Consider the following 12,410-nt stretch of genomic DNA (forward strand, 5'->3'; position numbering starts at 1 on the left):
AAACCGTTTATTGTCTCCAACGGCACCCAACACTGCACGAACGCCCAGTCCCGGGACGGCGGGGAACCAAAGGGGTCCCGCACCAAGGGCGAAAATACAGTTAGGGGCGCCTGTAGCACGTCGCTGCGAGAGCACAGGCTCAAGCTGGGACGCGCCGCTAGGAAAAGTCCCGGCGGCTATGCTACTTGCTCTCGCGATAACCGATGGGTCAACTCGCGAGAGCTCGGGCAATCTCCTTCGGCTTGGGCCTCCGATGAGTGCGGCTCGGCGTGGTATGACCTCGCGCGAGCACTAGGCACCCGTTCTTCGGCTTAGCGTCGGGATAGGAACAACACGAGGTACGCGCTCCCCGCACGGGCAAAGGCACCGTGCGTGAGCTCAGTCCTAGTCACAAAGGTGTCGGCGGACGAGAGGAAGCATGTACGTACCAGGCGCTGTCCCAAGGAGCAAGAGAGTCGCTACCGTCACGGCAGTAGCCACCAGGGACCGCTCCGTGACGTCACTAGCTCCGCCCTCACCGCGAACCAGCGCAAGTGGAGCGCCACCGCCAAAACTGGTTCGGAGCAAGGACGACGTGGCAAAAAGGATTGCAGACATGGGTGAAATGCGCCCGCGCAATGGCGCGTCGAATTCCCCAAATCCCCACAAGTGATAAGAAGAGGAAGAGGCAGAAGAAGAAAAATGGCCGACGAAGAGCAGCAGCTCGACCAGGCCGTCGGCAAGCGGAAAAAGAAGATACACTTTGCTGTCGAACCATCCACGAGAGACGCTGGTAATCCTTTGCCTTCTCTCATTCGCCACGAAGGAACGTCGTCAGCACGGTTCGAATGTGATATCCGCGGCTCCATGTGTCAACGACACTCTGTCAGTCCTGCGTGGTTTGAAGTCCTAAGATTCGGGGCTTTCGCTTTTGTAGTGTCTTGACAGCACAGCAGCGTTACAGTGTCTACTCTGTAAACTCAGCGCCTCTGCCGCTTTCTCGTAGTGACGTCATGATCAGGTAGTACAAGAGACCGAGTTTATCCGAGCTAACAGTAAGAAACACTGGCGATTTTGGAGTCATGATCGCCATTATCATTACTTTGTCGTTCATGCATTTTGCCTGGGATAACAATTGTCTCGAAGTTTCAGCAGCTTTAATACAAGGTATATTTCTTTATAGCCGCGAAAAAAAAAAAAAAACGCACGTCGCGTTGTTAGCAGGGGCTTTTGAAGCGAAATTTGCTTCAGCGCCGGTATTGTCTATTCCTATAAAAATTGCAGTGCTAGGCAATAACTTTTAACACGATTTATGCTTACCGGTGATACCGCTCGTGTGCCAACGGTCCTTTCTTCTTGCCCTGATAACGACGACAGCAAAGTCTGCGCAAATTCTCCATCTTAAGAGGGCTTATTACAGTGTAGCCTATGATTGCAAATAACAGAAGTAACTTTTTCTTGGTGTTCTGTAAGCGCGACCGGTGTGACAACGTTCGAAACGAATAACTACGAACATGCTATGAACATTTCGGGGCGTGGACAACTTACCGCGCCTCTGCCGCCATCGTGTGAACACCTACAACTCTCACTGCCGACTACGTTTACTTGCAGAAGCGAGGGCAGCAGACGGCGCTCCAGCGCTTGACGGAGGTATGTCCTTTCTCGCGGTGTCTGCGAAGAATACGTTGTTGGTGGAAAGGCTCGCGGATAATCAAAGGCTTAGAAGTGAACGCTCTTAACAATGATTTCATATTTTTAACTCCTTCTTGATTATGTTTCGTAATCTGTACACTTTACGCGTCACTTGTTCGCAGACCTCCGGAGCGTTGGTCGCCTCGTGTAAGTTGGCGCGCTCCCAACACGGGATTTCTTTCCGCACTGCGCTTCGGCATTGGTACATCAAAAATCGTATAAATGGTGTGATCTAATATATATATATATATATATATATATATATATATATATATATATATATATATATATATATATATATATATATATATATATAAAGAGAACGTACGACGCACATTGAATTAGCACAGTATATTTCACTGACGTTTCGACAGGTGGACCAGCCTTTGTCAAAGCGTTTGTCAAAGACTTTGACAAAAGGCTGGCCCACCAGCCGAAACGTCAGTGAGATATACTGTGCTAATTCAACGTGCGTCGTACTCTCTATTTATTCCTTTTATAAATGGGGCCAGAGTGATTTCCTCAGCCACAAGTATATTTATATATAGTGTTGGGCTGCTGAGCAGGAGATCGCGGTATCGAATCCCGGCCACGGCGACCGCATTTAGATGGAAGCGAAATGCAAAAGCAGCCATGTACTTAGATTTAGGTGCACGTTAAAGAACCCCAGGGGGTCGAAATTTCCGGAGTCCCCCACTACGGCGTGCCTTATAATCAGAAAGCGGTATTGGCATGTTAAACCCCATAATTTAGCTACATTACACACTATATATATATATATATATATATATATATATATATAAGTGCATGCATGCAGGGGGCTTTTAGCTGCACGAAAATTTTTAAATATTGCCTGTGTGGCAGATAGGACAAACAATTCTCACCCTTGATCTAAATTACTCGACGAGGCGGCCGTTACTTCTACGAGAAATAAAAATGTTCAGTTGAATAATTTACGTAATTACGCTAACTAACTTTTTAATTTTTTACTTCGCGCCGCACATTTCAATATACGAATTATAGCCGCTGAGTTTGCACAGCGTATGCACTTGGAAGTAATTATCTGGACAGCACCAGTTCCGGGATATTAATTTTCAATGTGTCCGACGAAATGCATTGGCGTTCCAATTACTTTTTTTTGTAAACAGCTGTTTTATGCATTGAAGCAGAACCTGACTTAATGCCAAACTGCTCGACTACTTTGTTCACGCTGCACTTAGGCGGAGCGTTCTTGCAGGGGAATGTAGACCAGACAAGAGCGGTAATACTCGGAGCAACAGGGATTATTTTAAACAGCTGTTGCCTCGACTAAGTCTTCTTGTTGGAACGCTGGCGCTAAATAAATAAAGGCGTCTCTTTAAAGGCATACAGTGGCCATCAGATTTAATCCAAAAATTCTGACATGTAATGCTGTCTTGGTACCCCTTTTCCTCATATGTAATTTTTTCCCAATTTTTCTTCCCCGGTGTATAATCGTGCCGTTTCAAAATAAAATTTAGTTGGATGTCACCGCTTTTGCGTGTTTTGGTAGACAGGAAGGTTGGCAGACAAGAGCGTTTACGTTACCGCACACGTCGAGTGGGAATGCGGCCACCGTTGGCAGTAATCGCACCCGCGACCTGGTGCTCAACGACTTAGCGCGTCAGCCACCGAGTCACTGCAGCGAGTTCATCGTTAAGTGTGTTCAACTCAGCATGTGCGCATACCCCGTATGCCATCCCAGTGTAGTGCCACCCCACCTGAGACACAGGCACGAGGAAGGCAGTGCCCTGCATCCCCGGCTCTACGGCAAGTACCGGCTGTCGCTGTGCCTCATCCCGCTCGGCTTCCTCGGCATCATCGGAGTAGCCTATTTGATGGCTATACCAGGTCAGTGTGTAGATGGAACGGGTCTAGTAATTGGCACCAGTCCCTGGTTGCTGCACTCCCGCGAACAACGTAGTAAAAAAAAAAAAAATATCGCGCTCTTAAGAGTGTTGGTTCGTCCCTTGACTGTTTTGCCACAGTTTCTGGAAGCGTGTCTTTAAAGTGACCCCCCCCCCCCAAAAAAAAAAAAAAAATGTCGCTAAATCTCCGCTAAATTTTCCTGAAAGGTCGCTGATATTGTCGCTAAAGCTTGTGAATAAAGTTTAGGTAACGGGGGCGTTCTTGGAACACTTTAATGTACACTTTAGCACGGCGTAAATCATTTACCGAAATGTCTCACGTTTGCATAGAATCCATGTGAGTCAGGAATAAACTATGAATTTACGAGCAGTGCGTTGTGGGATCTTAACGGTTATACTTGCATAACGACGAGCGACGACAGCTGAAATTCGCCGTTTACCCCCAGATTGTGAGGTTCCAAATGCAGCACATTTCAAAAGGACACAAACAATGAGATTTTCTTAGCACGAAATACATGTGGTCTACATTATTTCAGTGAATTTTCTAGTTCTCGGCGCTCCTGAAAGGATAGCAGAATTCTGCAAGACGCACAAGGGCGCGTGCTAACAATGCGATTACAGTCACGTGACTTTATGCAGGCCAAATACTGCGATACAGCTCCTTGATTTACCTGAAGACCCTTCGCAAGAGTGATTTGTCCAAAACCCACGCGATAAGAGAGCAGTGCGTTCAGGCTCGCATGAGCGAGCCCAACCTCTCCTATCGTTACGGCTTTCTACATACAATCTGTCTTATTGTCCACCTGTTGCGTTCTAAATCTCGCAATAATATTTGCGAATGTCCACCATTCCAATTCGTATGCAGTGAAAGCGTAGAAGCAGGAGCGTTAGGACCCATTCAAATTGCTATCGTAAAAAAATACAGAAAACACTCATTTTGTGAGCGCCCTGTGATCGTTTACCGTTTTGCAACCATTGTTTCAGCATGATCACACAGTCTACGCGTCACACAGCTAATTTGGGTCAATTGCATGCAGCTTTTGAATAAGAACATGCGCCCCTGGAAGGTTATTTTTAAAGCAAATTTTTGAACTTCAGAGTCGCTCAGATGTCGCCAATTGTTCTGTCACGTAGATAGGAAAGTCCCCGGCCGCTAAATTGAAAAATTGTGTCACTAAACAGACCAGAAAGTGGCTAAATCTAGCGGCAAAATCGCTAAGAAGGTAACACTGATGACTAACGCCCTTACCTCTAAGGGACGAAATTGAATTGTTGATGGGGACAATTCAAGTTTTGTTTGTTGGCGGCTTTTTTGGGGGCATGTAAACGCGATGATAAGAAAACACGACACGGAAAGTGAATGAAATGGACACCTAATAGCTACCGCTGTCAAACTCTTGTGTTAGATATATTATTATGACCCATATACTATGAGTGTATGCGCCCAACCAATTTGGTAGAATTAATACACATTTTTCAGCTACTGTTGCTATAATCAGCGGTATATGCTGAGCTAGATGTTGTCTGCAATATATTTTTTTTCTGCGGCCTTAAGGATAAAGGTTAGACAAACTAGGATACAAACCATGACAAAATCTTTTACTGTGATGAGTGCATTTATTGGCTCATTTTGCAGGAGAGAGACCATAGATGCGCCGTCAGATAGTGGAGAGTATTTTCTCTACATACCAGGTGATTTCTCAGTTGGAAACCGACCTATCAAATTAGCGCAATTCTGTCTCATTACGCGGATTCTTGAAGAGGCGGAAGTTACTTCCACGGCAAATATCGGTGTAGTGTAAATATAGAATCTAGCTTCACTGCTTAACTGTTCAGTTATTTACTTTACGGTGTACGTCCCATTTGCGGAATCGAAGCCGAGCAGAGGTTAAGTCCTAGCCATCTAGCAGAAATGCTGCAGTTTGCACGAGTTTCGGGAACTGCGTTTTCAAACTCAGTGGCGAAATGCACTGCAGTTAAAAATTCAGCCCTTGACTTTTTTTTTCTCGCAGCGATCATGAGTGTTATGTACATCTTTGATGCGGTTCGTGGCGTTGTCTATACGGTGCAAACGTGTTACTTAAAACGTTCATCTCGCAGACGAATAAACTACGTTCACCGGTTTCCCTTTAAAATATTGCTACGTGCTACCGGAAGACGATAATGTTGACTTGAGGATTTTGTGGGACGTACCCATAAGTGGCCACGTATGGTTGATCTGAAGAAGACGACGTGCTTCGCTGGATGTTGGCTGGCTTCCATCTTGGCCAGTGCTTGCTGCCCTTTTAAATATACCCTGTATATAGTTTCCCCACTGTACTTTCAAGTAACAATGTGAATACAGTAAGTTGCGCGGCTGGGATGAGCATCGTTGACCTACTCATCAGCTGAATACGGAAAAGTACTGCAGAGGAAGAGCGTGGTACAAAACCGAGGCATGTTTGCATCCATCAGCATGCGCGACCTGATGTTGTGCTCCAAGTTTGTCGCAGTTTGGTAAGCTATGTCAACGCCGAAGAGGCAAAGTTTCCTGCTTGCAATTGGTTTCCACATTGTTGTTTCCAAACACTAATAGCTGGCAACGGACCATATTCCTTTAGTTTCGCAGCAATCATGCTTACAGAGTAAAATTTAGATTAATCGAAGCTTTAGCTTTCAGTTCAGTCCATAGTGAACGTTTTGGTTCCCTTCTGGCAGAGTCGCGCACGCCAAGTGGAACGCAGAACTCGACACCGTTGGCGGCATTCACGAGCGCTGCGCCATCTGCTGTCAGCCCAGGCAGACCTTTCCCGCGTTACAGGTATGCACCTTGGGAACGAGCGAAGCCCACCCTGTTCGTTCAGTGTGAAAGCTCGTGCTCTCGCAAATCGTCTACTACAAGGCCGACCGCTATTCTCCGTCGTCACGTCACAGCCAAGGCTACGCGCACTCGCTCGCACTTGCGGACCTTCTGCTCTTGTCTTACTACGCCGAGTAGTGTCGACGTTTTGCTGGCGGCTTGCAGAACCAGGTAAAGTAGACATGATGGATGCCCGAAAGCCAGACAACTAGGAGCTGTAAGAAACGGAAATAATTTTCCTAAGCAAGCTTTTTATTTGTTAGGAAAGAAATATTGATTTAATAAATGTAAGTATTCTGTACGGTTTGTTTTAAGCTGAGTAGCTTCCAGTTGCTTACATTCGCGGACTATACATGCAAATGCGCAGTAAATAAATATGTGCTTTTGCGCCATAGTTTTTGCTGCGCTGCCACAGAAAGCTGTGTCAGCGCAGTTCACGCTAAATGCGGGTTCACTTCGCGGAACGAGGATCGTTTTTCTTTTTAAGTTTGATTGTGCACAGTGCAGACGACAAGAGAGGAAAGACGGAACACAGCGCATTCGTTCCGTATATCTTTCTTTCTTTTTGTCCTATTGTCGGCATTCTTCACCGAGGTTATGCCTAACAATGCTCCCGAATAGAGTCTGCACGTTGGCTTGCCGAGTGTTGCATGTCTTTGCAGCACCTTTCTCAGCTTGGGTTCTAAGGACCGACAGAATGAGGCTCCCCAAGGTTCAATTTTACATTCAATTATTTTCTTCGACCTTACTTCGACAACGCAAAAATGTACAATGGAGTGGCCTGTCTTTCGTAGGATATCTGCAAATAATCTTCGTTACAGAACCGAACATTGCGTATGTACCCGCTATAATTGCGACGAGGCGCACGGAGGCTTGGTCACGTGTCGCAAATATAGTACAGTCGGAAGTCGGTCAAGCAGCTTCAATTGGATTGATCACTTGTGTGAGAAAACGCTTGACGACACGCAATCGGCATTGTTTGTGTACAGCTGGTTCAATCGCTATGTCTCAGGGAAAAAGTTGAACTCCGAACGTTCGAAAATAGCATTCGTAGCATACACATTACAGTTCGTTTATTTCCGAAGTTTAACGATTTGGCCTTTTTATTATACGACAGGTATGTGGCTCGTCCAGGCATGTTCGATGCTCCACGTGTGTTCGTCACGACCACGCCACCGGACAACGGCATCACCACGTCGGAAGTCGCCAAGGTGTCCTGGGCTGCACGTGAGGACACCTTAAAATCTGTAGCTCAACTTTTTTTCCTGAGAAACCAACGCGCCCTGTAGGCAGACTAACATGGATCAACCGTGCCGCGAAGACAACGAGAGGCCAGCGTGCTCCTGACGCCAGTGTCTTGTCCAAGCATTTCGCCCTGGTCGACGATAATTAAGATAGCATGGATTTACACAGCCTCTCGCGGTCAATAGAAAAAGAAAAGCAGTTAGTATCAACTGAAGAGGAGCCCACTGTCATATCCACTATAAGCGCTGGATGGTTTGGTGGTCGTGGATTATACAGCGGGTCTAACCATATTGACCTCTCGTTTGAATAGATCAATCCAACCCCTAGTTTTCGCGTCAGTAGTGTTGTGTGCATTCCGAAGAAGGTTTTCAATGTGCATTTTGTGCCAGATTGCTTGCTTTAGCACCGTTCCAAACAAGAAAACCAATATTTTCGCTTGAACTTGTCCATATGTCCAAGTTTCGCTCATAGTGTGCATTTATTATATATACAGAAAAATTACCAAAACTTCATCTACATATTTGCGACCATGCACTGCACTACTGTTCATTCCTGCTGTTATAGTGATGCCACGTGCTGTTATTGTCACTTTCCGAGAAATTCAGCTAAGCAGTGAAACTAAACTCAAAGGTAGGGGCAGGTCCTAGCATTATACTCATATCGGCTTCTTTACATACGCTTCCCTCTGAAGCTTGCTTCGATGTGAATTTGTCTTTTGCCGAGGATAAGGATTCAGAACGCGAATTGGGGTGTCTATTTCCTGCTGATGGCTAGTGGGCAGCAATGCCCTCGGATTTTTAGATATACCTAATTTACTTTTATTTTGTTTACAAGTGCTAACTTGTGTCTGAATAAAGTTCGGATATGCTTTCTTTCTTTGCTATTTAGCGACCTGTTTCTGCTTCCCCACGCCTACGTATTCCCTCGCACTCAGTGTCATGCGCCATGTTTTTCCCAATTCACGGGTGCAAAGCGGCTGTGTACACAACTCCGTGTCCTCCGAATACACAATAAGTAGCGTGGGGCAAAAAGCAATGTAGTTAAAAAGATACACCAGAGGAGGTCCATCATTGGGCTGCTAAAGACAAAGGAGGAGACAAAGACAAAGGACAAAGACAGAGAAATAGTTTCGTGAAATAACTGCTCTTCCTAATCAGCTCATGCGTGGCCAGGGGAGCTGAGGTTAAGCATGTTCTTGATCTGAGCGTAGATTTCGTCGTTACAGCGTCGGACCACGTAAGGGAAAATGCGGTGGATGGAAAGATGTTCCAGCCAGAAATCTAGCGCCGACGAATAGGATGCCTCGGCGGCCTTTCAAATTTTTTCACTATATAGCTTTTTGTAGAAGCGCATACGGTGAGACTGCAGGGCTGAGGGGTCGCCTTGCTGCGTAGATGCTCTTTCATTGAATGTATCAGCAGGTCATCACCTGCCCGATACGTGGGGCAATATGCTGCGTACTCAGAGTTGCAGTCCTGTCGCCTGAAAGACTCTAAACAAACGAATAAGTTGAGCTGTGTAAATAAATTACACGTCTAAAACACGCACACAAAAAGAAACCCACTCTTAGCATGAGAAGAATCTTGGTAAACCAGATAGCACACGGGATCGAAAGACGGGGGACGATGCCACCTTCGAATTCCCGCACCTGTTAGCCGCAACGACATGCGTTTTGACAGCGTCTCCTTGGGCCTATATGTCTTTATATTATAAACAGCACCTTACCTCAAAATTAACGAAAATATAATTCTAAAACAACATTTTGTCATTCTAAACTGATTTAGCCGATCACTACCCGCCGTGGTTGCTCAATGGCTATGGTGTTGGGCTGCTGAGCACGAGGTCGCGGGATGGAATCCCGGCAACGGCAGCCGCATTTCGATGGGGGCGAAATTCGAAAACACCCGTGTACTTAGATTTAGGTGCACGTTAAGGAACCCCAGGTGGTCGAAATTTCCGGAGTCCTCCACTACAGCGTGCCTCATAATCACGAAGTGGTTTTGGCACGCAAAACTCCATATTTTTTTAGTCTATCACTTTAGTGTGTCTCTATCTTTTTGGCAGCTGCTGCTGGAGGAAGGTATTTCTTTCCAGCAATCTGTAAACTGGCAAACACTGGAGCGCCGTTCACTTGATATTCTCATCATGTTTAAGAAAGAGAGCAGGGAATATACAACCACAGTAACGTTATGTAGCCACCAAAGTTCGTACTGTCGGCCTGTTCAAGTTTTCAACCGCATTGCGCATTAACACGCCTGTCCGTTAGTGCCGCTATCAGTGCTTGACACTGAGAAGTGGCCGGTTTATTTATTTATTTATTTATTTATTTATTTATTTATTTATTTATTTATTTATTTTTTTATTTCACGATAACCCTAAAGACCCTCTAGGGAGGGTATTACATAGGGTAAAGGTTGTATGGTGAGGCTGAGAACAGTGCGTAAATCTAAATGCGATACAAAAAACAAGACTGGGACAAAATTACAGTGCATCAACGTTCGACGTGGGTTGACTTGCCGATTAGTCGTAACAGGCGTACGTAAGCGCGCCTCTCTGCTGCAGACGTTCCCAGGAAGCCCATGTGGTGCTTCTTTGACTCCAAGGATTTCACCTACACGGTGAGCAGCCTGCCGCTGGAACTGTGCTCCGCCATCATCTTTTGCTGCCTCGATCTCTCGCCAAGAGGAGACAGCGTCGCTGTCTTGGCGGCTGACGAAGGTTGGTGCTTGTTTCGCGAATTTCGCGCTACGTTTGGCCTCTCTCTTGGAAAGCCTCATAGATAGTCGAAAAGCAGTGCAATGTTAAAAAAAAAGAAACGCAGGAAAAAAATAAGGTTGTTGGGTGCTTAGCAAGCACGCGTACTCGTTAGATTAACCGATTAGCTCGCTCTCACCCACCCATCTCATCACTTTCTGAATCACACGCGGTCACTTACCCATTCTATTGGTAGCTCATTCGCTCTATGAACTCTCTCAATCACTCGTTCTCTCTTACAGCTTCAGTTTAACTCTCACTCACTCACTCACTCACTAACTCTCGCCCGCTCACTGACTGACTGACTCACTCACTCACTCACTCACTCACTCACTCACTCACTCACTCACTCACTCACTCACTCACTCACTCACTCACTCACTCACTCACTCACTCACTCACTCACTCACTCACTCACTCACTGACTCACTCACTGACTCACTCACTCACTCACTCACTCACTCACTCACTCACTCACTCACTCACTCACTCACTCACTCACTCACTCACTTTTGCCGCGTGCAGAGAGGTACCGCGACATCGCCGAGCGCCGCAAGGCGTACCCGTGGGTGCGGCTGTTCGTGGGCGTCGGAGGCCCACGGGCCATGGAGGAGGGTTTCCGCGTCCTCAGCTCGCCCAACGTGACCAACATGACCGTGGTGCGCCTCTGCCGCAGCCTGCACAAGTTCGCCGAGCGCATGGGAGGCGAAGGCGTTCTTTTCCACCCGCCAGCTAGCACCGATGGGGCCTACCATCAGTTCATCGTGGTGAGAAATTTCGTGCACGGCGCTTGCCGTCTATGTCGATGGACTTTTGAATGAGCGGTCCACCACATAAGCGCTGACAATGCAAGCGTTAGGAGTGCAGACCTCGAAGGACTGATTTGGTCCGTATTATTTTTTTCTCGTGGAAATATAGCTACACGCAGAAAACACCAGCCGCACGCTGGAAATAGCCAATCTCACCTCAAGCAGGAACTGAACATACGTCCGCCAGCTGAGAAGCTGGTGATATATCGGAACTTCGTACTGCCACACTCGGCTTCCGGCATTTTTGTCACTATGGATGCATGACTTGATTCGTTTGAAAGCACTTGTAATTGGCACTTCAATTAGTACGCGTTGCTCAGTTTACAGGTACAGCTCGAAGCAATTTGCCAGGTTCTGACAAGTAAAGCGCCGTCACCCCTGCAAACAGTCATAGCATTTGACAGTCAGCAGTAACGTCAGTCACAACACATGCAGTGAACATAGTCTGATCGCATCTGCATCCGTGGCGTTTTCTAATGACACAGATTCAGCGTCACCGTTCAGCGACACTTACATTAACTATATTTATAATTTCCATTTGAAAAGCAACCACTCTGCAACGCCTACTTTGTATTCTTTGTACGAAGCACATTCATACCTAAGGTTTTCAACGGAAATAAATTTGTACTTTACACATTTGACATTCCCTGTGATCTTGATCACTTTCTCTTTATTCTTCTTTCCTTCAGAACCTTCAAGAATGTCTTGGTGCATTTGACATTGAGGTTAGCGTTGTGATCCCTGAAGACGCCATCGACGACAGGGCATTCGTGAAGTACGAGGCTTACTACAGGTAAACAGGTTTTTTTATCACTTGGGCGGATATGCTTCAATCTTCAAATCTATCTTCTCAAGTGGATAGTTCTCAAGTCGAAGATCCAGTGCGTATAAGAACCTGAAAGAGGGAAGCCACGTGCTATGTTCATTAAGGCACGTCAAAATTATCCGTCTTCAATCAATCACCTATGTTTAGCTTATAAATAGGCAGGCCTATACAGTGTCAGCGACGTAAGTTGCTGTTCACGCGCTTCACGTGGAAATACGTCTGAGCTGTGCAAGAATTCATGTGCTTATAAAGGTGGCATAGAAAATGTAGAAAGGCGGTAGAAATAGAGTCAGGATAGATTTAACTTTGAAGGCAAGCTTCAAATCATGCTCCCCGGATGAGCATTCGTGTTCACAGTTTACATTTTTTTGATCACATAC

General features: G+C 46.2%; 1 protein-coding gene across 3 annotated transcripts in view; it reads left to right on the top strand.

Annotated features, from left to right (window-relative positions):
* The first annotated feature begins 2,468 nt into the window (after positions 1 to 2,468).
* LOC126533419 (uncharacterized) overlaps positions 2,469 to 12,410 on the top strand; it is a 234,153-nt gene continuing 224,211 nt past the window's right edge. For 2 of the 3 annotated variants that reach the window (XM_055071902.2, XM_055071905.2), the window contains exons 1-6: positions 2,470 to 3,540; positions 6,255 to 6,357; positions 7,514 to 7,623; positions 10,204 to 10,359; positions 10,921 to 11,162; positions 11,894 to 11,997. In XM_055071902.2, coding sequence (XP_054927877.1) covers positions 3,366 to 3,540; positions 6,255 to 6,357; positions 7,514 to 7,623; positions 10,204 to 10,359; positions 10,921 to 11,162; positions 11,894 to 11,997 — 890 coding nt within the window. In that variant the 5' untranslated portion in view covers positions 2,470 to 3,365. Of the gene's footprint in view, positions 3,541 to 6,254; positions 6,358 to 7,513; positions 7,624 to 10,203; positions 10,360 to 10,920; positions 11,163 to 11,893; positions 11,998 to 12,410 lie in introns of all 3 variants that reach the window. The other variant, XM_055071904.2, reaches the window with a different exon arrangement.

Source organism: Dermacentor andersoni, chromosome 7, assembly GCF_023375885.2.
Source record: "Dermacentor andersoni chromosome 7, qqDerAnde1_hic_scaffold, whole genome shotgun sequence".
Classification (NCBI taxonomy): domain Eukaryota; kingdom Metazoa; phylum Arthropoda; class Arachnida; order Ixodida; family Ixodidae; genus Dermacentor; species Dermacentor andersoni.